Source organism: Leptinotarsa decemlineata, unplaced genomic scaffold (assembly GCF_025532065.1).
Source record: "Leptinotarsa decemlineata unplaced genomic scaffold, Ldec_3_MD MMD2_tig00026299_RagTag_RagTag, whole genome shotgun sequence".
NCBI classification, from domain to species: Eukaryota; Metazoa; Arthropoda; class Insecta; order Coleoptera; family Chrysomelidae; genus Leptinotarsa; species Leptinotarsa decemlineata.
In genome coordinates, this window is record NW_027412676.1 from 7,147,541 (window position 1) to 7,175,131 (window position 27,591).

Below are 27,591 nucleotides of genomic sequence, written 5' to 3' on the forward strand. Positions count from 1 at the left end.
GTTTTCCTTCAGGAGAAATGCAAATTTTTTCCAGATTTCGATCATGAATTGTTCACACCAATTGAATTTTCTCACATCTGACCTCAAGTGGTAGGCGCAGTGAACTTGATGCTTTTCACAAACGGGATTGGACGTGTCAACTCTACTATGAGTAAAGAGGTTCGTCTAATTCATGTATTAAGATGACCACAAGAATTTTACAGATTTTCGTTTTGATAATTACAATATTGTCCCTCATATATTGATGCCTCTGAAGAAAAACTCTCGTCTGCTGTCAGGTATGCACATTTTCCTTCAGGAGAAATACAAATCTTTTCCAGATTTCGATCATGAATTGTTCACACCAATTGAATTTTCTCACATTTGACGTCAAGTGGTAGGCGTCAAGTTGATGATTTTGACAATCGAGATTGGGCGTTTCAACTCTACCATGTACCATGAGTAAAGATGTTCGTCTAATTCGTGTTATAAGGTGACCAACAGAATTCCATCTGCTGCCAGGTATGCATATTTTCCTTCAGGAGAAATGCAAATTTTTTACAGATTTCGATCATGAATTGGGCACATCAATTGAATTTGCACAATTGTTAGTATTTTTGTTCTTTGTCACATTTTTTTCTTCTAAAGTTTGTCAATTTATAATAACTTTGCTAGATTTTGTTCAACACAAATGAAGCCAATAGGAATTGTTCAACCATGCATTCTGTATTGTTACTACAAAAAAATTGTAGCATCCACGTACTGTAAGTTTGTAGGTGTCGGGGTTATTCACACATTTATATGTAGGTTAATGGTTTGTTTAATTTCTATTTGAGCAATATGGATTATGCATTTGAGTATAATAGTTTTTTGTTTTGAAACACATTTTCATATTTCTGAATTTTAAAGAAAGGTGTGTTATCACTTTGCGATTTTGTGCATTTTTATATCTGTAATATATATATTATATTTATAATATATATATTATATATATAATATATATATAATATATAATATATATATATATATATATATATATATATAATATATATATATATATTATATATATATATATATATATATATATAATATATTCATTCAGTGGTACAGTATGGAAACTTTCATTTTCTATTTTATGAACAATGGCCATTTTCTGACCATATATTATGCTTCATATAAGAATGCATCACTTATACAATTTTGTTTTAGTCTTCTTGAAAATAGTCTTTGATGAAAGATTTAATTAAAAACTTTTGATTTTATAGAAACTTTAAGCATAAATATACAATTTCAGATCCAGGTCACGCATGTACTTTTATAGTACTAAAGCCCATTTGTCTTGTGTTTGAACTAACAAATTTATTTTTTTCATTATTTTCTTCCATACTTTCAAAATAGTGATACTTTTGTTGATGCTTTTCTCAATTTGCAATTGCTAATGTTTGATACTTGGTTCTACTAATTGTTGATACAGTTCTAGTGAAGCAATTCACAGCAAGTTTCAACTGCTCAGAAAGTAATACATATTTCAAATATGAGTGTTTCATATATTTTCTGTCTTAGGATTTAGGCTTTCACTGGGTAGTATTGAGCTTTGCATTAAATCATATTATTTTCGATGTTTGTCTTTTAAGTCTACTAACCTAAAAGCACCCCGAAATTAATAGTTTTTTGTACAGATGATTTTTGTTGTTATGTTGAATGTTATTAATGTGAAATTTAAAAACAAGTAATGTGCCTATAAGAACTATGTTGAGAAATTACATTTTAAGATAAGAGCAGACCGGCCAACACAATGTTGGCAACACTTTGATGAATGTAACATTCATTGGACAAAGTAATTTGTATCCTGATGATACATGTTTTCAAGTATTGCACGTCTAAACCAAAACCACTTGCCTGTCCAAACCAAAGTAAGTTTCTAAGTAAAATTGGAACTGAACACTGCTACTAGTGCTAGTGCTACACATGCCCGAAAACTATAAAGAAGATGGCAGAGAAAGTTTTTCACCAATGGAACAAGCTATGGCAACAACTTAATGTCAGATTTACTTTTGAACGATGGTAGCTCGCACCGCAATTTTATGTCTCACAATGCGGGAGCAACTTCTAACATTTTGGTTAACTCTATCACCAGCTTTTTGGTCCATATTATGTTTGCTGCCGGTCTGTACTTACTTTTAGCTTAACATAATCTTGCCAGTTTTCAAAGTTTAAAATAAGGTTTTTGGTAAAATAAATTTGATAAGTTGTCTTCATTTATGTGCTTGTTGACATTCTGAAAAGTACTTAATTTTTTGTGTTTGTAACATGCTGTGTTTCGTTTCCTTAGAAGAATGACATATTCCAACTTGAAATATTTGCATCCGAATATTTTTCATTAGTAATGTAATTTATCTTCTGATTTTTTGTGCCTGTTAATGTATTTTAGTGTATTAGTAGTTTTCCTATTTGTGCATTTTTTAATATTATGGAATATTTATGTTCAATTTATTAATAAATCTGTCCTTTTTTTTTCCTTCCAGAATTTGTATTTAAATACTTTTTATTGACTGAAATATATAAAATGAGTGACCCTATAATGAATGAATGATTGTATGTATTCTGAAGATGTTTAAAAATATATGTTTTCCGTTAACCAGCTATCGCACCCCTACGAACGACAGCCCTCAGAAGTCGAAACTTGTGCGAGCTGAGGACTAACGAGGTCTTACCTTTTAACGTGTGATTTATAACACGGATTGGACGATAACAAGTAAAAATCGAGCGTTCAGACTGCGGCTTGAACCATCGACTCACACATTGACCCATTGAGTGAGTGAACAAAGCACCCACGTCGAACCGCCCGGCTACCGACTGATGAAGAAGAAGAATGTTGAAGAAGTTGAAATTGGAAGTAATTAAAAAATCTTTAGGCAAGTGGACGAAAACGAAAACTCGGAAGATCACGTAAAATATTACATTATGATGTTGTATAGTGACCGTGTTGCGGTTTTGTGAACTGTTCAATGAAAATCAAAGTGTTTCACTATACAATAGCTTCATCGGGAAGCTATTGTATAGTGACGTGTTGCGGTTTTATAAACTGTTAAGTGAAAACCTCCCAAAGTGTTACTCGAATATATTTTCTTAGTAACTCTGCTCAAAATGTAGTAGAAAATACTTGAAATTTATTTTCTTGCAGGACAATAACTGGGTGCGGTTGAATTTTTTGTTTTAAGACAATTGTCCATAAGATCAAATGCACTGTTAGAAACATCTATATGAAGATGAATTTCAAAATTTGCTTTCGATTTTTTTTCTCCAAACACATTGGCATGCAACAGAAACTTCTTTTTGAAGAGTAACTTTTTAATTTCAACTGTGGCATAAACTTGTCAGTTTTATCACTCTGAAACTGGAATGTGATGCTTCCATATTTTTCAACCAATCCTAAAGCAGATATTTCAATCTAAAACTACAAACAAATGAGGACTACGGACTACTAGGACTACGGTCGATTTCAACTCCAAAGACAGCAATAGATTTCAGTTCTTGATTTTCATATCCAAGACAGCAATGAATTTAGGCCCCAAAGGAAGCAATAGATCCAAACTTTAAAGGCAGGGATGGATTCAAAACTACAAAAATGGCGATGGATTTCAGTCCAAAGGGCATTTTAGGATTTCAACCCCAAAGGCAGCGATGGATTTAAACCCCAAATTTCATTTTGAAAGACAGTGGGGGTTTCAGTTTCGGTTTTCAGGGTCCAAGACAGCGATGTAATCGAGCCTCAAAGTGACCATTAGATTCAAAGCTCCAAAGGCAGCAAGGGATTCAAATCCCAAAGGCATTTTGGGATTTCAACCCCAAAGACAGCGATGGATTCAAACTACAAGGAGAGAGGTCAGTTTAAATCAAGAAGAAAGCGTTAAATTCATTTTCAAGAGTGGGTTTTCAGGCTTAAGGATTTCAACCCCAAAGGCGGATTTGAAGTTCAACCCCAAAGGCGTTGATGAATTTCAACACCAAAGACAGTGATGGATTTCAACACCAGAGATATTTTAGAATTTCTACACCACAGGCAGCGAGCGATGCATATAAACCCATGCACAGGTCAATTTGATTGCGGAAGACGGTGGAGACATCAGTTTCAGATTCGCAGGCTACAAGAGATTGAATTTGACCCCAGAAAGAAGCGTGAGATTCAATTACATAAGTAGGTTTTCAGGATAAAATATTTCAACTTCAAAGACTGCGATGGATTCAAACCCCCAAGGCATGGATGGGTTTCAACACCAAAGAGCAATGGATTTCAATCCCAAAGACCAATGGATTTCAATTCCAATGGCAGCGATGGACTTCGACACCGAAGGCATTGATAGATTTCAATACCAAAGAGCAATGGATTTGAACCCCAATGGCAGCGATGGATTTCGACCCTGAAGGCAGCGATGGATTTCGACCCTGAAGGCAGCGATGGATTTCGACCCTGAAGGCAGCGATGGAATTCAACCTCGAAGGTGGCGATGAATTTCGAACCCAAAGGCAGCGATGAATTTGAACCCCAAAGGCGGCGATATGTTCAAACCCCAATAGCATGGATGGATTTCCATACCAAAGAGCAGAGGATTTCAATTCCACCGCCAGCGATGAATTTCAATCTCTAAAGCAGCGATGGCTTTCGACCACAAAAGCATCGATGAATTTTGACCCTGAAGGCATGGATAGATTTCAACATCAAAGAGCAATGGATTTCGACCCCAACGGCAGCGATGGATTTCGACCCCGAAAGCGGCGATGGATTTCGACCCCGAAGGCGGCGATGGATTTCAACTCCATAGGCGGCGATATCTTCAAACCCCAAAGGCATGGATAGATTTCAACACCAAAGAGCAATGAATTTCAACCCCAATGGCAGCGATGGATTTCGACCCTGAAGGCAGCGATGGATTTCGACCCTGAAGGCAGCGATGGATTTCGACCCTGAAGGCAGCGATGGATTTCGACCCCGAAGGCGGTGATGGATTTTACCCCGAACGCAGCGATGGATTTCAACTCCATAGGCGGCGATATCTTCAAACCCCAAAGGCATGGATAGATTTCAACACCAAAGAGCAATGAATTTCAACCCCAATGGCAGCGATGGATTTCGACCCTGAAGGCAGCGATGGATTTTACCCCGAACGCAGCGATGGATTTCGACCCCGAAGGCGGTGATGGATTTAGACCCCCAATAGCAGCGATGGATTTCAACTCCATAGGCGGCGATATATTCAAACCCCAAAGGCATGGATAGATTTCAACACCAAAGCGCAATGTATTTCAACCCCAATGGCAGTGCTGGATTTCGACACTGAAGGCATTGATAGATTTCAATAACAAAGAGCAATAGATTTCAACCCCAAAGGCAGCGATGGATTTCGACCCTGAAGGCAGCGATGGATTTCGACCTTGAAGGCAGCGATGGAATTCAACCCCAAAGGTGGCGATGAATTTCGAACCCAAAGGCAGCGATGAATTTGAACCACAAAGGCGGCGATATATTCAAACCCCAATAGCATGGATTGAGTTCAAAACACCAAAGAGCAATGGGTTTCAACCCGAATGGCAGCGATGGATTTCCATCCCGAAGGCATGGATAGATTTCAACACCAAAGAGCAACGGATTTCAACCCCAATGGCAGCGATGGATTTCGACCCTGAAGGCAGCGATGGATTTTGACCCATAAGGCAGCGTTGGATTTCGACCCCGAAGGCGGCGATGGATTTAGACCCCCAATAGCAGCGATGGATTTCAACTCCAGAGGCGGAGATATATTCAAACTCCAAAGTCATGGATAGATATCAACACCAAAGAGCAATGGATTTCAACCCCAATGGCAGCGATGAATTTCGACCCTGAAGGCAGCGATGGATTTTACCCCGAAGGCAGCGGTGGATTTCGACCCCAAAGGCGGCGATGGATTTCAACCCCATAAACTGCGATGGATTTCAACCCCATAAATTGCCATGGATTTCGACTCCAAAAGCAGCGGTGGATTTCGACTCCGAAGGCAGAGATGAATTTCAATCCCAAGGGCATTTTAGGAATTCAACCCCAAAAGCAGTGATGGATTTAAATTCCGAAGAGAGAGGTCAATTTCATTTTGAAAGACACGGGTTCTCAGATCCGTTTTTCAGGGTCCAAGACAGCAATGAAATTGAGCCCCAAAGGCACCAATAGATCCAAAACTCCAAAAGCAAAGATGGATTTCAATACAAAAGGCATTTTAGGATTTCAACCCCAATGCAGCGATGGATTCAAACGCCTAGGAGATTCATTTCCAAGAGTGGGTTTTCTGGCTCCAGGATTTCAACCCCCAAGGCAGAATATAATTTCAACCCCAAAGACATTTAAGGATTTCTACACTACAGGCAGCAATGCATATAAAACTCAATGACAGAGGTCAATTTCATTGCGAAAGACAGTGGGGACATCAGTTTCAGATTCCCAGGCTACTAGACATTGATGAATTTGACCCCAGAAGGAAGTATGAGATTCAATTACATAAGCAGGTTTTCATCCTAGAGGATTTCAACTTCGAAGGCGGCGATGGATTCAATCCCCCCAAAGGTATGGATAGATTTCATCCCCAAAGACAGCGATGAATATCAACCCCAAAGGCGGCGATATCATAAAACCCCCAAGGCATGGATGGATTTCAATACCACAGAGCAATGGATTTCAACCCTAATGGAAACAATGGATTTGAACCCCAACAGCAGCGATAGATTTCAACCCCAAAAGCGGCGATGAATTTCAACCCCAAAGGCGGCGGTGGATTTCAACCCCAAAGGCTGCGGTGGGTTTCAACCCCAATGGCAGCAATGGATTTGAACCCCAATGACAGCGATAGATTTCAACCCTATGGCAGTGATGGATTTCAACCACAAAGGCGGCGATGGATTTCAATCCCAATGACATGCAGCGATGGTTTCAACCTCAACAGCAGCGATGCATTTCAACTTCATTGAATCTTCAAACCCTAAGGCCAGAGGTCAATATCAAAAGGCTGCGAAGGGTTTCAGTTCCAGATTTCTTGGTCCAAGGCAGTGATAACTGAAACCCCAATACTATCCATGATAATCATAAGAATTTTCACAATAAATTTTATTGAAAATTGAGCTTTGCTACATGGTAGCTCTTGTCATTTACTGGTACCAGTAACTGATGAACCTAACGTGAAAATTTTACAATCGTTATCATGGAAACTATTATTAATTTTCATCAAATAAAGGGTCAGAGTATTCATAATTATCAACCCTGAAGAAAAGAGTAGCTCGTAAAAGCAGCATATAATTATTTTTCTCTAAAGACAGTGATAGATGTCAACCTCAAAGAAAGCGATGAATTTCAACTCCAAAGGCGACAATGGATTCCAACCTTGAAGGCATAGGATTCAAACCCCAAAGGCAGATATTCCAACCTCAAGAAATGGATTTCAACCCAAAAGTCACCAATTGATTTCACCCCATATTTTCTGACACAAAGGCAGATATGAAGTTGAACTCCAAAGGCATCGATGTATTCAAATTAAAAAAGTAGACAGGATTTAAGCCTCAAAGTTACCGATGAATATGGGTATTCTAGTCCAAGGACGATAGACCTTGCCCCAAACAGTGGATTCGAATCTCAAAAGCAGAGATAGGTTTCAACTCCTAAGGCAGAGATGGATTCCAAAACCAAGGGCAGAGATGGATTTCAGCTTCGACAGAGATGGGTTTCAATTTCAACGGCAGCGAAGAATTTCAATCCCAAAGGCGGCGATGGATTTTGACACCAAAGGCAGCTATGAATTTGAACCCCAAAGGCAGCGATATATTTTCAACACCAAAGAGCAATGGATTTCAACCCCAAAAACTGCGATGGATTTCGACTCCATAGGCAGCGGTGGATTTCAATCCCAAGGGCATTTTAGGATTTCAATCCCAAAGGCAGTGATGGATTTAAACCCCGTAGGTAGAGATCAATTTCATTTTGAAAGACAGTGGGAATTTCAGTTCCGGTTTTCAGGGTCCTAGACAGCGATTAAATTGAGCCCCAAAGGAAGCAATAGATCTAAAACTCCAGAAGCAGCAAGGGATTCAAAACTCCAAAGGCAGCGATGTATTTCAATCCCAAAGGCATTTTAGGATTTCAACCCCAAAGCAGCGATGGATTCAAACCCCAGAAGATTAATTTTCAAGAGTGGGTTTTCAGGCTCAAGGATTTTAATTCCAAAGGCATTCGAAGTTCAACCACAAAGGCATAGATGAATTTCAATACCAAAGACAGTGATGGATTTCAACCTCATATACATTTTATGGTTTCTTCACCACAGGCCGCAATGCATATAAAACCCATGGACAGAGAGAGGTCAATTTCATTGCGAAAGACAATGCAGATATCAGTTTCAGATTCTCTGGCTACAAGACATTGATGAATTTGACCCCAGAAGGAAGCGTAAGATTCAATTACATAAGCAGGTTTTCAGGCTAGAAGATTTCAACTTCAAACACGGTGATGGATCCAAACCCCCAAGGCATGGATGGATTTCAACACCAAAGAGCAATGGAATTCAACCACAATGACAGCGATGGATTTCGACCCTGAAGGCGGAGATGTACTTCAACCCCAAAGCTGGCGATGAATCTCAACACCAGAGGCGGCGGTGGATTTCAATCCCAAGGACATTTTAGGATTTTATTTCCAATGGCAGTGATGGATTTAAACCCGGAAGAGAGAGGTCAATTTCATTTTGAAAGACAATGGGGATTTCAGTTCCGGTTTTCAGGGTCCAAGACAGTGAAGAAATTGAGTCCCAAAGGAACCAATAGATCCAAAACTCCAAAAGCAGCAAGGGATTCAAAACTCCAAAGCAGCGATGGAATCAAACCCCAGAAGATTCATTTCCAAGAGTGGGTTTTCAGGCTAAAGGATTTCAACCCCAAAGGCATATAAAGTTCAAACACAAAGGCATTGATGAATTTCAATACCAAAGACAGTGATAGTTTTGATGGATTTTGAACCTCAAAGACATTTTAGGGTTTTTACACCACAGGTCACGATGCATATAAAACCCAAAGACAGAGGTCAATTTCTTTGCGAAAGACAGTGGAGATATCAGTTTCACATTCTCTCGCTACAAGACATTGATGATTTTGACCCCAGAAGGAAGCGTAAGATTCAATGACATAAGCAGATTTGCAGACTAGAAGATTTCAACTTCAAAGGCGGCGATGGGTCCAAACCCCCCAAGGCATGGATGGATTTCAACACCAAAGAGCAATGGATTTCAACCCCAATGGCAGCGATGGATTTCGTTCCCAAGGGCGGCAATGGATTTCAACCCCAAAGGCTGCGATGGATTTCAACCCCAAAGGCGCCAATGGATTTCAACACCAAAGGCAGTGATGGATTTAGACCACAAAGGCAGTGATGAATTTCAACCCCAATGGCAGCCGATGGATTTCGACCCCGAAGGCGGCGATGGATTTCAACCCCAAAGGTGGCGATGGATCTCAACACCAGAGGCGGCGATGGATTTCAACTCCATAGGCAGCGGTGGATTTCAATCCCAAGGACATTTTAGGATATCAACTCCAAAGGTAGTGATGAATTTAAACTCCGAAGAGAGACAGTGGGGATTACAGTTCAGGTTTTCAGGATCCAAGACAGTGATGAAATTGAGCCCGAAAGGAACCAATAGATCCAAAACTCCAGAAGCAGCAATGGATTTCAATCGCAAAGGCATTTTAGGAATTCAACCCCAAAGCAGCGATGGATTCAAACCCCAGAAGATTCATTTGCAAGAGTGGGTTTTCAGGTTCAAGGATTTCAACCCCAAAGGCATTCGGTATTCAATCACAAGACACGGATTTCAACCTCAAAGACATTTTAGGGTTTCTACACCACAGGCAGCAATGCATATAAAACCCAAGGACAGAGGTCAGTTTCATAGCGAAAGACAGTGGAGATATCAGTTTCAGATTCTCTGACTACAAGACATTGATGAATTTGACTTCAGAAGGAAGCTTAAGATTCAATTACATAAGCAGGTTTTCAGGCTAGATGATTTCAACTTCAGAAACTGCGATGGATCCAAACCCCCAAGGCATGGATGAATTTCAACACCAAAGCGCAATGGATGGCAGCGATGAATTTCAACCTCAAAAGCGGCGATGGATTTAGACCCCGAAGGCAGCGATGAATTTCAACTCCCAAGGCGGCGATATATTCAAACCCCAAAGGCATGGATAGATTTCAACACCAAAGCGCAATGGATTTCTACCCCAATGGCAACCATGGATTTCGACACTGAAGGCATTGATAGATTTCAATACAAAAGAGCAATGGATTTCAACCTCAATGGCAGCGATGGATTGCGACCCTGAAGGCAGCGATGGAATTCAACCCCAAAGGTGGCGATGAATTTCGAACCCACAGGCAGCGATGAATTTGAACCCCAAAGGTGGCGATATATTCAAACCCCAATAGCATGGATTGTGTTGGACACCAAAGAGCAATGGATTTCAACCCTAATGGCAGCGATGGCTTTCCATCCCGAAGGCATGGATAGATTTCAACACCAAAGAGCAACGGATTTCAACTCCAATGGCAGTGATGAATTTGGACCCTGAAGGCAGCGATGGATTTTGACGCCTAAGGCAGCGATGGATTTCGACCCCGAAGGCGGCGATGGATTTAGACCCCCAATAGCAGTGATGGATTTCAACTCCATAGGCGGAGATATGTTCAAACCCCAAAAGCATGTATAGATTTCAACACCAAAGAGCAATGGATTTCAAACCCCAATGGCAGCGATGAATTTCGACCCTGAAGGCAGCGATGGATTGCGACCCCGAAGGCGGCGATGAACCCCAAGGGCATTTTAGGATTTCAACCCCAAAGGCAGTGATGGATTTAAACTCCGAAAAGATTGGTCAATTTCATTTTGAAAGACACTGGGGTTTTCAGATCCGGTTTTCAGGGTCCAAGACGACGATGAAATTGAGCCCCAAAGGTACCAATAGATCCAAAACTCCAAAGGCAGCGATGGATTTCAATCCAAAAGGCATTTTAGGATTTGAACCTCAAAGCAGCGATGGATTCAAACGCCAAGGAGATTCGTTTCCAAGAGTGGGTTTCCAGGATTTCAACCTCCAAGGCAGAATAGAATTTCAACCCCAAAGACATTTAAGCATTTCTACACTAAAGACAGCAATGTATATAAAACCCAATGACAGAGGTGAATTTCATTGCGAAAGACAGTAGGGATATCAGTTTCAGATTCCCAAGCTACTAGACATTGATGAATTTGACCCCAGAAGGAAGTATGAGATTCAGTTACATAAGCAGGTTTTCAGCCTAGAGGATTTCAACTCCAAAGGCGGCGATGGATTTCAACCCCAAAGGCGGCGATATTATAAAACCCCTAAGGCATGGATGGATTTCATTACCAACGATCAATGGATTTCAACCCCAATGGCGGTGATGGATTTTGATCCCAAAAGCGGCGATGAATTTCAACCCCAAAGGCGGCGGTGGATTTCAACCCCAATGACAACGATGGATTTCACCCCCAATGGCAGTGATGGATTTCAACCAAAAAGGCGGTGATGGATTTTGATCTCAAAGGCAACGATGGATTTCGACTCCAAAGGCAACGTTGGATTTCAATCCCAAAAACTGTCATGGATTTCAACTCCAAAGGTAGCAACGGATCAGAGATCAATTTCATTTCCGAATGTAGGCAAAATATTTCAGTTCCAGATTTTTTGGTCAACGGCATTGATGGATTTTAACGATGGTTTTCAATCCCAATAACATGCAGCGATGGTTTCAACATCAACAGCAGCGATGAATTTTAACTTCATTGAATCTTCAAACCCTAAGGCCACAAGTCAATTTCAAAAGGCTGCGAAGGGTTTCAGTTCCAGATTTCTGGGTCCGAGCAGCGATAACTGAAACCCCAAATACTATCCATGATAATTATAAGAATTTTCACAATAAATTTTAATAAAAATGAGCTTCGCTACACGGTAGCTCTTGTCATTTATTGGTACAATTAACTGATGAAGCCAACGTGAAAATGTTATAATCGTTATCATGGAAAGTATTATTATTTTCATCAAATAAAGGGTCGGAGTATTCATAATTTTCAACCCTGAAGAAAAGAGTAGCTCATAAAAGCAGCAAATAATTATTTTCCTCTAATGGCAGTGATAGATGTCAACCTCAAAGATAGCGATGAATTTCGACTCCAAAGGCGACAATGGATTCCAACCTTGAAGGCATAGGATTCAAACCCCAAAGGCATCGATGTATTGAAATTAAAAAGTTAGACAGATTTAAGCCTCAAAGTCACCAATGAATTTGGGTATTCTAGTCCAAGGACGATAGACCTCGCCCCAAACAGTGGATTTGAATCCCAAAAGCAGAGATGGGTTTCAACTCCTAAGGCAGAGATGGATTCCAAAACCAATGGCAGAGCTGGATTTCAACTTCGACAGAGATGGATTTCAATTTCGAAGGCAGCGATGAATTTCAATCCCAAAGGCGGCGATATATTTTCAACACCAAAGAGCAATGGATTTCAACCCCAATGGCAGCGATGGATTTCAACCCCGAAGGTGGCGATGGATTTCAACCCCAAAAACTACGATGGATTTCGACTCCATAGGCAGCGGTGGATTTCAATCCCAAGGGCATTTTAGGATTTCAATCCCAAAGGCAGTGATGGATTTCAATCCCAAAGGCAGTGATGGATTTAAACCCCGAAGATAAAGGTCAATTTCATTTTGAAAGACAGTGGGAATTTCAGTTCCGGTTTTCAGGGTCCTAGACAGCGGTTAAATTGAACCCCAAAGGAACCAATAGATCCAAAACTCCAAAAGCAGCAAGGGAATCAAAACTTCAAAGGCAGCGATGTATTTCAATCCCAAAGGCATTTTAGGATTTCAACCCCAAAGCAGCGATGGATTCAAACCTCAGGAGATTCATTTCCAATAGTGGGTTTTCAGGCTCAAGGATTTCAACACCAAAGGCATTCGAAGTTCAACCACAAAGGCGTAGATGAATTTCAATACCAAAGACAGTGATGGATTTCAACCTCAAATACATTTTAGGGTTTCTACACCACAGGCCGCGATGGATATAAAACCCATGGACAGAGGTCAATTTCATTGCCAGAGACAATGGAGATATCAGTTTCAGATTCTCTGGCTACAAGACATTGATAAATTTGATCCCTGAAGGAAGCGTAAGATTCAATTACATAAGCAGGCTAGAAGATTTCAACTTCAAAGACGGTGATGGATCCAAACCCCCAAGGCATGGATGGATTTCAACACCAAAGAGCAATGGATTTCAACCACAATGACAGCGATGGATTTCGACCCCAAAGGCGCCGATGGATTTAGACCACAAAGGCAATGATGAATTTCAACTCCAAAACCGGCGATATATTCAAACCCCAAAGGCATGGATAGATTTCAACACCAAAGAGCAATGGATTTCAACCCCAATGGCAGCGATGGATTTCGACCCCGAAGGCGGGAATGTACTTCAACCCCGAAGGTGGCGATGGATCTCAACACCAGAGGCGGCGGTGGATTTCAATCCCAAAGACATTTCAGGACTTCATTTCCAATGGCAGTGATGGATTTGTACCCCGAAGAGAGAGGTCAATTTCATTTTGAAAGACAATGGGGATTTCATTTCCGGTTTTCAGGGTCCAAGACAGTGAAGAAATTGAGCTCCAAAGGAACCAATAGATCCAAAACTCCAAAAGCAGCAAGGGATTCAAAACTCAAAGGCAGCGATGGATTTTAATCCCGAAGGCATTTTAGGATTTCAACCCCAAAGCAGCGATGGATTCAAACCCCAGAAGATTCATTTGCAAAAGTGGGTTTTCAGACTCAAGGATTTCAACCCCAAAGGCATTCGATATCCAATCACAAAGGCATAGATGAATTTCAACACCGAAGACATGGATTTCAACATCAAAGACATTTTAGGGTTTCTACACCACAGGCAGCAATGCATATAAAACCCAAGGACAGACGTCAATTTCATAGCGAAAGACAGTGGAGATATCAGTTTCAGATTCTCTGGCTACAAGACATTGATGAATTTGACTTCAGAAGGAAGCGTAAGTTTCAATTACATAAGCAGGTTTTCAGGCTAGATGATTTCAACTTCAAAGACGGCGATGGATCCAAACCCCCAAGGCATGGATGAATTTCAACACCAAAGCGCAATGGATGGCAGCGATGAATTTCAACCCCAAGAGCGGCGTTGGCATTAGACCCCGAAGGTAGCGATGAATTTCAACTCCTAAGGCGGAGATATATTCAAACCCCAAAGGTATGGATAGATTTCAACACCAAAGAGCAATGGATTTTTACTCCAATGGCAGCGATGGATTTCGACCCTCAAGACAGCGATGGATTTCGACCCCGAAGGCAGCGATGGATTTCGACCCCGAAGGCAGCGATGGATTTCGACCCCGAAGGCAGCGATGGATTTCGACCCCGAAGGCGGCGATGGATTTTGAACCCGAAGGCGGCGATGGATTTCAACCCCAAAGGCGGCGGTGGATTTTACCCCAAAGGCGGTGGTGGATTTTAACCCCAAAGGCGGTGGTGGATTTCGACTACGAAGGTGGCAATGGATTTCGACTCCAAAGGCAGCCATGGATTTCAACCTCAATGGCATAGATGGATTTCAACCACAAAGGCGGCGATGGATTTCAACCACAAAGACGGCAGTGGATTTCAACCACAAAGGCGGCAGTGGATTTCAACCACAAAGGCGGCGGTGGATTTCGATCTAACAGGCAACAATGGATTTCAACTCCAAAAGCGGCGATGGATGTCAACCCCAAAAACTACGATGGATTTCGACTCCAAAGAACAGCAGCGATGGATTTTAACTCCATTGAATCTTCAAACCCTAAGGCCAGAGGTCAATTGCAAAAGGCCGCGAAGGGTTTCAGTTCCAAATTTCTTGGTCTAACTGAAACCCTAAATACTATTCATGATAATTTTAAGAATTTTCACAATTGATTTTATTAAAATGGCGCTTCGCTACACAGTAACTCTATCAGTAACTGATCAAGCTAACGTGAAAGTTTTATAATCATTATCATGGAAAGTACTATTTTTTTTTCATCAAATAAAGGGTCAGAGTATTCATAATTTTCAACTCCAAAAAAAAAGGAGTAACTCATAAAAGCAGCAAAGGATTATTTTCCTCCAAAGGCAGCGATGAATTTCAACTCCAAAGGCGACGATGGATCCAACCTCATAAAATGGATTTCAACCCAAAAGTCACCAATTGATTTCAACCCATATTTTCTGGTATAAAGGCAGAGATGAATTTAAAACTCCAAAGGCAGAGATGGCTTCTAACCCCGAGGACAGATATGGATTCCAACTCCAAGGGCAGAGATGGATTCCAACTCCAAGGGCAGAGATGGATTCCAACCTCAAGGGCAGAGATGGATTTCAACTTCGTCAGAGATGGATTTCAACTCCATCGACAGAGATGAATTCAAATCCAACGACACAGATGGATTCCAACCCCTAAAGCAGAGATAGATTTCAACTTCAAGGACAGAGATCAGAGATGAATTTAAACTACAATGACAGATATAGATTCCAACGAAATGGATTCCAACCAAGGCGGAAAAACATTCTATGCCAAAGACAGATGGATTCCAACCTCAAAGGGAGGTTCAAAAGGTGATGAGTTTTGTTTGATGAGAGTAGAGTCTCGTGGGGATTATTTAGGTAATTTTTATGCACTAATTCAAGACACTGTGAGTGATTGTTGCGTTTTACTTTCAGAGTCATGTATTCTGTCAATGCTAGCTGTTTCCAAAAGTGATGATGAATTTGGAATCAGTGGAATTGAAAATCAGAATTATATCGGCAACAGCAACTGTGGGTTCAAAACTCCAAGGGCAGTGACGGATTCAAAACTCCAAAGGCAGCAATGCATTTAATACCCAAGGACAGAGTTCAATTCCATTTCAAAAGAGAGTGGGGATATCGGTTCCATATATTCAGGGTACAAGGCAACAAAGACTTCGAACCCAAAATGAAGCGCTAGATTCAAATCCATGAGCAGGTTTTCAGCCTCTAAGGATGGATTTTCAACTGCAAAGGCGGCAATGGATATCAACCCTAATTACGCGGTGGACTTCAACCACAATAGAGATGCATTTCAACCCCAAAGGCAGCGAAGAATTTTTTAATTTGAAGGCGGCGATGGATTCCAACTTTGATGGCAGAGAAGGATTCCAACCTCAAAGTGAGAGATCGATTTGAAATCCAAAGGCAGCAATGGATCTCAGGTCTAGTTTTTACGGTAGAAGCCAACATGTGATTCAAAATTCAAGGAATTCAATGGATTAAATCTCTGAAGGCAGTGGATTTCAACCCCAATTGGTTTTAACCCTGAAAGCTGCAATAAATTTCTGGACTTTATTTTCTGGCACAAAGACAGAGATGGAGTTGAACTCCAAAAGCATTGATGTATTCAAATCAAAAGGGTAGACAGATTCGAGCCTCAATGCCACCGATGAATTTGGGTATTCTAGTCCAAGGATGATAGACCCTACCCAATTCCAAACCCAAAAGCAGATATGGATTTTAATCCCTAAGACATGTATGTATTTAAACTTCAAAGGCAGAGATGGATTCTAATCCCAACGACAGAGATGGATTCCAACTCCAAAGGCAGAGATGGACTTGTACCCCAAAGAAGGCATTTAATTTCAATCATAATGAATTTCAAATCCAAATTTTCACTACCAAAGACAGATGGAGTTTAACCGCAGAGGTTTCAAATCCAAAAAGTGGAATTCAATACTTAAAGCCAACAGTGGATTCAGATATCAAAGAAGATGGAGCTTACCCTAAAGTTGGAGATGGATTTTTACTTAAGGCAGAGATTGATTCAAACCCAAAAGGCAGCAGTGGATTTCAGATGTCCGGGTTGTCAAACTCCTAAAGCAGTGATGGATTTTTAACCCCAAAGGCTGAAATGGATTTCATACCGGTAGGTAGAGAGATTCAGGCCCCAAAGTGGATATGGATTTCAACTTCGAAGGCAGATATGGATTTAGACAGGCATGGATCCCAATTACAAGGAAGAGATGGAAATGAATCTCAAAGACAGCAATAGATCTCGGATGCAGATTGTCAGGTTCAAAAGCATCAGTGGATTTCAACCCCAAGGTAACAATAAATTTCTGGTCCCTACTTTCTGGTCCAAAGGTTCAAAATCAAAGGCATCGATTCATTCAAATCATAAAGGAAGACAGATTAAAGCCCCAAAGCCAATGATGGATTACGGTGTTCTAGTCCAAAGAAAATGGACCTCACTACAAAGGCAGTGATGAATTTCATTCAATCCAAAAGGTGGAGATGGATTTTGACCCCAAAGGCAGAAATGGATTTCAACTCCAACGACTTCAATGACAAGAAGATTCCAACTTCAAAGGAAGATACAATAGGTACAATACGTTGTGTTTGGGATTTGGTGTCTTGTGAAGATCATTTAGGTAAGTTTTATGCACTTTTTCAAGATACTGTGATTGATTATTGACTTTTATTTGCAGAGTGATGTATTCTGCCAAAGGTACCTTTTTCCAAAAGTGATAATAAATTTGGAATCAATGGATTTGGGATTCAGAATTATAGTGGCACTAGCAACCATGGGTTTTAATAGATCTTAACTCCAACTGCAGTGATAAAATTCACTTACACTTGAAGATTATATTTACTTGGATTGGAATGTAAACGAATGGTGTTAGCGATATATTTCAGCCTCATGGCCATGGTTTTCTTCTCCAAATTTCAATTGCAAATATGCATTTCAACCTCACTGGCAGGGATGGATTTCAACCCCGAAGGCAGTGATGGATTTCAACCCCAAGGACAGGAGTCAATTTTATTCCCAAAGACAAGATGGATTTCAGGTTCCAGGTTTCAGCTTAGCAGGTCCAAAGTCAAAGATGGATATAGACTCCAGAAGTAGAGGGCTTCAGATTCAAAGGCAGCAATGTTTGAAACCAACTCCAAAGGCAGACATTTCAATCCCAAAGAATGAATTATGGATTCCAACTCCTTGGACAAAGATCGATGTCTACTCCCAAGCAATGGATTTCAGTTCTAGATTTTTAGGTCCAAGGCAGCGATTAATTTTAACTCAAAAGGAATCATTAGATTCAATTACAAAAGTAGGTTTTCAGGCTCAAGGATTTCAATCCCAAAGACAGCAATAGTATCAAAAACCCAAAGGCAGCTCTGAATTACAACCTCAGACAACTTTGGAATTTCAACCCCAAAGGCACTGGTGAATTTCAAGACGCCAATGGCATCAATGGATTTTAACCTCAATAGCAGCGATGGACTTCAACCCCAAAGGTATTTTGGGATTCCAACACCAAAGGCCTTTAAGGATTTCAATCCCAAAGGCATTACATAAGCAGGTTTTGAGGCTCGAAAGATTTCAACCCCAAAGATAGTGATGGATTCAAACTCCAAATTTCAACCCTAAATGCACTGATTGATTTCAACACCAGAAGCGGCAATGAATTTCAACTCCAATGGCACAGATGGAGTTCAACCCCAAAGGCATTAATGGATTTCAACCCCAAGGACAGCAATGGATTTCAACCCCAAAGAAGCTATGAATTTCGACTCCAAAGACAGTAATGGATTTGCACTCCAAAGGCAGCAATGGGTTTCAACCCCATAGTCAGTGATGGAGTTCGATCCCAAAGGCAGTGCCGAATGTCAACCCAAAAAACAGCAATAGAGATGGATTTCAACCCGAAAGACAGCGATGGTTTTCAACCCCAAAGACATAGATGGATTTCAACTCCAAAGAAGATATGGATTTTGACTCGCAAAGGCATCAATGGATTTCAACCCCAAAGACAGTGATGGAGTTTAACCCCAAAGGCAGTAATGAATGGCAACCCTAAAGACAGCTTATAGAGATGGATTTCAACCTGAAAAAAAGCGATGGATTTCAACCCCAAAGAAGCTATGGATTTCGACTCCAAAGGCAGCAATGGATTTCAACCCCAAAGTCAGTGATGGAGTTCAACCCCAAAGGCAGTGATGAATGTCAACCCAAGAGACATCGATAGTGATGGATTTCAACCCCAAAGGCAGCAATGGATTTCAACCAGAAAGTCAGTGATGCAGTTCAATCCCAAAGGCAGTGACGAATGTCAACCCAAACGACCAATAGAGATGAATTTCAATACGAAAGACTGCGATGGAATTCAACCCCAGAGACAGTGATGGATTTCAACCCGAAAGAAAGTGATGGATTTCAACCCCAATGACAGTGATGAATTTCAACCCCAAAGACATCGATGGATTTCAACCCCAAAAAAAATATGGATTTCAACTCCAAAGGCAGCAATGGATTTCAACCCCAAAGTCGGTGATGGAGTTCAACCCCAAAGGCAGTGATGAATGTCAACCCAAGAGACATCGATAGAGATGGGTTTCAACCCGAATTGCCAGTGATGTATTTCAACCCCAAAGACAGCGATGGATTGCAACCCCAAAGAAGCTATGGATTTCGACTCCAAAGGCAGCAATGGAATTGCAACCCCAAAGTCAGTGATAGTTCAACCCCAAAGGCAGTCATGAATGTTGACCCCAAAAGTAGCAATATATTTCAACTCCAAAAGCAGCAATTGATTTCAACCCCAAAGGAAGCAATGGATATCAGCCACAAAGGAAGAGTTGGATTTTCAAACGAATAGGCCAGAGGTCAATTTCATTTCCACGAAACGTTGAAGGATTTTACTTTGATTTTTAGGTACTAGGCAAGAAAGCGATAGAGTCCCTTTCAAAAGCAGCATTGGAATTTCACCCTTAAAAGGCATTGATAGATTTCAACCTCAAAAGATAGCAAAAGATGTTAATCCTAAAAGAATTGATGGATTTCATTACCATCGGCAACAGCGATGAATTTCAACTCCTAAGGCGGAGATATATTCAAACCCCAAAGGCATGGATAGATTTCAACACGAAAGAGCAATGGATGGCAGCGATGAATTTCAACCCCAAGAGCGGCGTTGGCATTAGACCCCGAAGGTAGCGATGAATTTCAATTCCTAAGGCGGAGATATATTCAAACCCCAAAGGTATGGATAGATTTCAACACCAAAGAGCAATGGATTTCCACTCCAATGGCAGCGATGGATTTCGACCCTCAAAACAGCGATGGATTTCGACCCTCAAGACAGCGATGGATTTCGACTCCCAAGGCAGGGATGGATCGAAGGCAGCGATGGATTTCGACCCCGAAGGCGGCGATGGATTTTGAACCCGAAGGCGGCGATGGATTTCAACCCCAAAGGCGGCGGTGGATTTTACCACAAAGGCGGCGGTGGATTTTAACCCCAAAGGCGGTGGTGGATTTCGACTACGAAGGTGGCGATGGATTTCCACTCCAAAGGCAGCCATGGATTTCAACCTCAATGGCAGCGATGGATTTCAACCTCAATGGCAGCGATGGATTTCAACCACAAAGGCGGCGATGGATTTCAACCTCAATGGCGGCAGTGGATTTCAACCCCAAAGTCAGTGATGGAGTTCAACCCCAAAGGCAGTGATAGAGTTCAATCCCAAAGGCAGTGATGAATGTCAACCCAAGAGACATCGATAGTGATGGATTTCAACCCCAGAGACAGTGATGGATTTCAACCCGAAAGAAAGTGGTGGATTTTAACCCCAATGACAGTGATGGATTTCAACCCCAAAGACATCGATGGATTTCAACCCCAAAAAAAATATGGATTTCAACTCCAAAGGCAGCAATGGATTTCAACCCCAAAGTCGGTGATGGAGTTCAACTCCAAAGGCAGTGATGAATGTCAACCCAAGAGACATCGATAGAGATGGGTTTCAACCCGAATTGCCAGTGATGTATTTCAACCCCAAAGGCAGCAATGGAATTGCAACCCCAAAGTCAGTGATAGTTCAACCCCAAAGGCAGTCATGAATGTTGACCCCAAAAGCAGCAATATATTTCAACTCCAAAAGCAGCAATTGATTTCAACCCCAAACGAAGCAATGGATATCAGCCACAAAGGAAGAGTTGGATTTTCAAACGAATAGGCCAGAGGTCAATTTCATTTCCACGAAACGTTGAAGGATTTTTCTTTGATTTTTAGGTACTAGGCAAGAAAGCGATAGAGTCCCTTTCAAAAGCAGCATTGGAATTTCACCCTTAAAAGGCATTGATAGATTTCAACCTCAAAAGATAGCAAAAGATGTTAATCCTAAAAGAATTGATGGATTTCATTACCATCGGCAACAGCGATGAATTTCAACTCCTAAGGCGGAGATATATTCAAACCCCAAAGGCATGGATGAATTTCAACACCAAAGCGCAATGGATGGCAGCGATGAATTTCAACCCCAAGAGCGGCGTTGGCATTAGACCCCGAAGGTAGCGATGAATTTCAATTCCTAAGGCGGAGATATATTCAAACCCCAAAGGTATGGATAGATTTCAACACCAAAGAGCAATGGATTTCCACTCCAATGGCAGCGATGGATTTCGACCCTCAAGACAGCGATGGATTTCGACTCCGAAGGCAGTGATGGATTTCGACCCCGAAGGCGGCGATGGATTTTGAACCCGAAGGCGGCGATGGATTTCAACCCCAAAGGCGGCGGTGGATTTTACCCCAAAGGCGGCGGTGGATTTTACCCCAAAGGCGGCGGTGGATTTTACCCCAAAGGCGGCGGTGGATTTTAACCCCAAAGGCGGTGGTGGATTTCGACTACGAAGGTGGCGATGGATTTCAACTCCAAAGGCAGCCATGGATTTCAACCTCAATGGCAGCGATGGATTTCAACCACAAAGGCGGCGATGGATTTCAACCACAAAGGCGGCAGTGGATTTCAACCCCAAAGTCAGTGATGGAGTTCAACCCCAAAGGCAGTGATAGAGTTCAATCCCAAAGGCAGTGATGAATGTCAACCCAAGAGACATCGATAGTGATGGATTTCAACCCCAAAGACAGCAATGGATTTCAACCAGAAAGTCAGTGATGCAGTTCAATCCCAAAGGCAGTGACGAATGTCAACCCAAGCGACCAATAGAGATGAATTTCAACACGAAAGACTGCGATGGATTTCAACCCCAGAGACAGTGATGGATTTCAACCCGAAAGAAAGTGATGGATTTCAACCCCAATGACAGTGATGGATTTCAACCCCAAAGACATCGATGGATTTCAACCCCAAAAAAGATATGGATTTCAACTCCAAAGGCAGCAATGGATTTCAACCCCAAAGTCGGTGATGGAGTTCAACTCCAAAGGCAGTGATGAATGTCAACCCAAGAGACATCGATAGAGATGGGTTTCAACCCGAATCGCCAGTGATGTATTTCAACCCCAAAGACAGCGATGGATTGCAACCCCAAAGAAGCTATAGATTTCGACTCCAAAGGCAGCAATGGAATTGCAACCCCAAAGTCAGTGATAGTTCAACCCCAAAGGCAGTCATGAATGTTGACCCCAAAAGTAGCAATATATTTCAACTCCAAAAGCAGCAATTGATTTCAACCCCAAAGGAAGCAATGGATATCAGCCACAAAGGAAGAGTTGGATTTTCAAACGAATAGACCAGAGGTCAATTTCATTTCCACGAATCGTTGAAGGATTTTACTTTGATTTTTAGGTATTAGGCAAGAAAGCGATAAGAGTCCCTTTCAAAAGCAGCATTGGAATTTCACCCTTAAAAGGCATTGATAGATTTCAACCTCAAAAGATAGCAAAAGATGTTAATCCTAAAAGAATTGATGGATTTCATTACCATTGGCAACAGCGATGAATTTCAACTCCTAAGGCTTAGATATATTCAAACCCCAAAGGCATGGATAGATTTCAACACCAAAGAGCAATGGATTCCAACTCCAATGGCAGCGATGGATTTCGACCCTGAAGGCGGCGATGGATTTCGAACCCGAAGGCGGCGATGGATTTCAACCCCGAAGGCGGCGATGGATTTTACCCCAAAGGCGGCGGTAGATTTTAACCCCAAAGGCGGAAATGGATTTCAACCCCAAAGGCACAGAGATATTTGAATTGAATTCCAAAGGCTGCAAAGGTTCTCAGGTGGAGGTCTCCGGCTTGAAGACACTTTAGTTTTGACTGAAAGCATTTAATGCTGATGGCGTAACCATAAATATTGATATTGAATCCAAAGGCAGCAATTGGTTGTGTTTTATTGTTTTGAAATTTTAATGAATATATTTTCCTCAGGCCACTTGTTAAATTTTGTGTTCTATACCAGTATATTTTGAAACAGTTTTAATGAAAAACTATCTTTCATTTGGAATAACTGGCTCTAGGTCATTTCAAAAATATGTGATAAATTCTAAAATGGAGCACATAATTTAAACTTGTAGCTTAAGCTGTTCTATGCTAAACATAGTGACACACATGGAAATAATATGTTTACATATCGTGTTTGAACACATTAGTCTATTCGTCACAATATTTCCTCCTTTTTTGTCTTTTTCTTGTTTATTCGACAAATTATCGATTTTCACATACTGTGTTTTGGCATGGAGCAGCTAGTCTGTTGAACTTGAAACATATGAGTTCAACGGAGAATGTTAAATCTAAAGAAAATTATTTATCTTCTTCTCACATTTCAGGAGACTATATTTAAAAAAGATGAATTTTGGGGACCGAACCAACAATAGCATTTTTACAATATTTTTGAAGATATGTCTACTCCAGTTCAGAAAGGAGTTCCTTTGTAGGCCCATTGATGATGTTTGGTTCCAATGAGAAATTTGTTTCAACTGTCAACTCTGAACTTCGTTTCTAAGAGCTGTCGTGCATATTGAGAAAACCAATGATTTTGATTTTATGAAATGTCAAATACTGCAAATGCAGACTGATAACTGCTAGAAGCAATGCTTCCATGAGGGATTTCAAGGCCGACTAAGGATTTTTATACTATCTGGGAAAGGAGGGAGTACAAGATGGAGACGGAGGCGTATTTGTGCTCCACAGAATGGCAACTTTGGGTTTAATGAGACGGCGACGAACCGTTATGGATTTCAACTTTATGCGACTGCATAAGATTTTACCTCCATGAGATCACCATCAAATTTAGCTTCCATAGGACTTGAGCAAGATATCGGTTTCCACGGTACAGTGATATATTTTGGCTGGCTCCATGGACGTCGGCGGATTTTGAGTGACGGATTATGGCTCCACTGGCGGCAAGGGATTATGGCTTCACTGACGGCGACGAATTTCACTTACATGTGACATAAGCGGATTTCGGCCCCACACGAAATAGGCGGATTTTGGTCCCACACGAAATAGGCGGATTTTGGTTTCATGGAACAGCAGTGAATGTTGACTCCTTGGATTGGCAGATTTCAAAGTTGGGACTACATTAGCTCCACGAGATCACGACTGACTTCAGCTTCCATAGGACGTAGGCAAATATTGGCTCCCACAATCAGTGGCGAATTTTGGCTGTACGGACGGCGGCATATTTTGGCTTTAGGGGCAGCGATGGATTTTGGTTTCCACGGAATGTAAGCTGATTTTGGCTCCAGGGCATAGATGACTTCTGTTTTATGGTAGCTTCTATAGAACGTCGGAACATGCTGGCTCCCACAGTACAGCGACGGATTTTGACTGCATTGATGGCGGCGGAGTTTGTATCCAATGACATCAGTGACGGTGGCAGGTTTTGGTTTCACGAGCAGGCTTTGCTTTCATGGGACAAGGGTGAACTTGGCTTAATGGATTGACAGCGGATTTCAACTTAGGAACCACGTCAGATTTTAGCTCCATGAAATCATGGCCAACTTTAGCTTCCATTGGATTTGGTAGATAACGGCTCCCATGGGTGGCGGTGAGTTTTGGCTCCCTTGGACGGTGGCGGGTTTTGGCTCCCCTGGACGGCGATGGATATCGATTGTAATGGACTGTGGCGGGTTTGGACTTCCAAGGACGGCTGCGGGTTTTGGCTCCCAAGGACTGCGGCGGGTTTTGGCTCCCAAGGACTGCGGCGGGTTTTGGCTCCTAGGGGCGGCGGCGGGTTTTGGCTCCCATGGACGGCGGCGGGTTTTGGCTCCCATGGACGGCGGCGGTTTTCGGCTCCCATGGACGGCGACAAGTTTCCATTCCCGTGAACAGCGGTTTTCGACTCCCATAAACGGCGGCGGGTTTTGACTCCCATGGACGGCGGCGGGTATCAACTCCCATGGACGGCGGCGGGTATCAACTCCCATGGACGGCGGCGGGTCTCGACTCCCATGGACGGCGGCGGGTCTCGACTCCCATGGACGGCGGCGGGTCTGGACTCCCATGGACGGCGGCGGGTCTCGACTCCCATGGACGGCGGCGGGTCTCGACTCCCATGGACGGCGGCGGGTCTGGACTCCCATGGACGGCGGCGGGTCTCGACTCCCATGGACGGCGGCGGGTCTCGACTCCCATGGACGGCGGCGGGTCTCGATTCCCATGGACGGCGGCGGGTCTCGACACCCGTGGACGGCGGCGGATTTCGGCTTCCATAAACGGCGGCGGGCTTTGGCTTCCATGGACGACGGCGAGCTTTGGCTTCCATGGACGACGGCGGGCTTTGGCTTCCATGGACGACGGCGGGCTTTGGCTTTCATGGATGACGGCGTGCTTTGGCTTCCATGGACGGCGGCGGGATTCAATTTCCATGGACGGCGGCGGGTTTCAACTTTCATGGAGGGCGGCGGGTTTCAACTTTCATGAACGGCGGCGGGTTTCAACTTCCATGGACGGCGGCGGGTTTCAACTTCCATGGACGGCGGCGGGTTTCAACTTCCATGGACGGCGGCGGGTTTCAACTTTCATGAACGGCGGCGGGTTTCAACTTCCATGGACGGCGGCGGGTTTCAACTTCCATGGACGGCGGCGGGTTTCAACTTTCATGGACTGCGGCGGGTTCCAACTTTCATGGACGGCGGCAGGTTTTAACTTTCATGAACGGCGGCGGGTTTCAACTCTCACGGACGGCGGTGGTTTCGGATCCTACGTGTACAGTGATGGGCTTTTTGGCTACCACGGACGGCGGTGGGGTTTTGGATTCCAGGTACAGTGGCGGGTTTCGATTAACATGAACGTCGGCAGTTTTGGGTTCTGACTCCATTGGTACAGTAGTGGATTATGGCTCCACGAAATGACGGCGAATTCCGGTTCCATGGGACGTTAGTTGACTTTGGCATCAATAATTGGTGGAGGATTTCAGATTCATAGGACCGACTTAGCTTTCACAGATGGCGGCAAATTTCAGTTATTATGGTACAGTGTGAATTCTGGCTCGAGGAGCGGTGACGCATTCATTGATTTTTATTTTAGCAGGGCTTTTTTATTTCTAATACAATTCACATAGATATGCTTGTGATGAAATAAAAAACTACTTAACGAATTGGCGTTTGAGTTCCAATATGAAGATTCTAACTCTTTCATATTGTATGAATTCCAAGGGGGAGATCGATTTCAATTGTGACAATTTTGCCCATATTGATGATTGTCAATTTCGATATGAAGTATTGAGATCGATCATAAGGATGGATTTTGTCAAATCGTACATCAAGTGAGTATTTATGTTACGTAATTCTCAGTAATGTTTGATTTATTATTTTGGATGCATAACTATTAATTTTTTACCCAAGCCAACCTAAAAGTATTAATTTAATTTTCACGGGCTGTTTAGTCAGAAAATGTTTTGCAATTCACTGAAACACTAAACGTGTATTGTTATGTGGTACTGATATTGTTTTAATTTTTCTCTCTTTACTTTCCTCAATGCTGCAGCTAGGATTTGAATATCTGGTTTCTTTTCCTCAACCCACTAAACTATGAATGTCTGAATTGAAATAATCCTAGTATATAAAAACACGTCAAGTGCATTCGGGGGTGGTACTTTATTTCAACAGCGATTTTAATTGTGAATTCGAATATTTCACTCTAATTGAAGGGTATGACATTGTCAATCAAATAAATTTAATGCTCTTCAGTCTGATTATATCGTGTTCTTTGTATTGCTATAAATTTGCTCTAATTTACTAATAACGATTTAAAAAGAGATGCAAAATACCGACTCCCAATTGTTATAAAACTATTTGAAGACTGTCAGAAGTATTTGATGAAAATCTAATTGAAAATCTCCTTAAAAACAGAAGTAATGAAGTTCCTAGGAATGTTATATCAGGGTAATGTTTGCTCATTGCTTCATACCACTCTTGTGATTAAAAATGGTTTAATTTAATTGGATCTCTATTTCTGCTAAAAACTCATAAGTGGTTGTACATAAGAGACTTAACAATTATATTTTTGTTATTTAAAAATTGATTTCTTATACATTCTTTGAATTGCAGATTGAACAACAGAATGCAGTTTGGCAGCCAAATAGTTCTGGTAATTTCTCAAATATTTTTTGTTTTTAATTCAAATATGTGACACCAAATTTCATCATCATATTGATTTTTATTTTGTTACCTACATAATATAAATTTTTCAACTGTCTTTGTGTTTTCATTTCACACTA

General features: G+C 41.8%; 1 protein-coding gene across 1 annotated transcript; it reads left to right on the plus strand.

Annotated features, from left to right (window-relative positions):
• Positions 1 to 27,569, plus strand: LOC111505380 (uncharacterized). The gene is made up of 10 exons (XM_074180797.1): positions 1 to 501; positions 2,505 to 3,066; positions 3,164 to 3,864; positions 3,920 to 7,956; positions 8,015 to 9,928; positions 10,047 to 11,692; positions 11,747 to 15,774; positions 15,832 to 17,552; positions 17,610 to 26,637; positions 27,422 to 27,569. Exons 5-6 carry the CDS (start codon positions 9,220 to 9,222, stop codon positions 10,049 to 10,051), a joined length of 714 nt encoding a protein of 237 aa, XP_074036898.1. The 5' UTR covers positions 1 to 501; positions 2,505 to 3,066; positions 3,164 to 3,864; positions 3,920 to 7,956; positions 8,015 to 9,219; the 3' UTR covers positions 10,052 to 11,692; positions 11,747 to 15,774; positions 15,832 to 17,552; positions 17,610 to 26,637; positions 27,422 to 27,569.
• Positions 27,570 to 27,591: the final 22 nt, after the last annotated feature.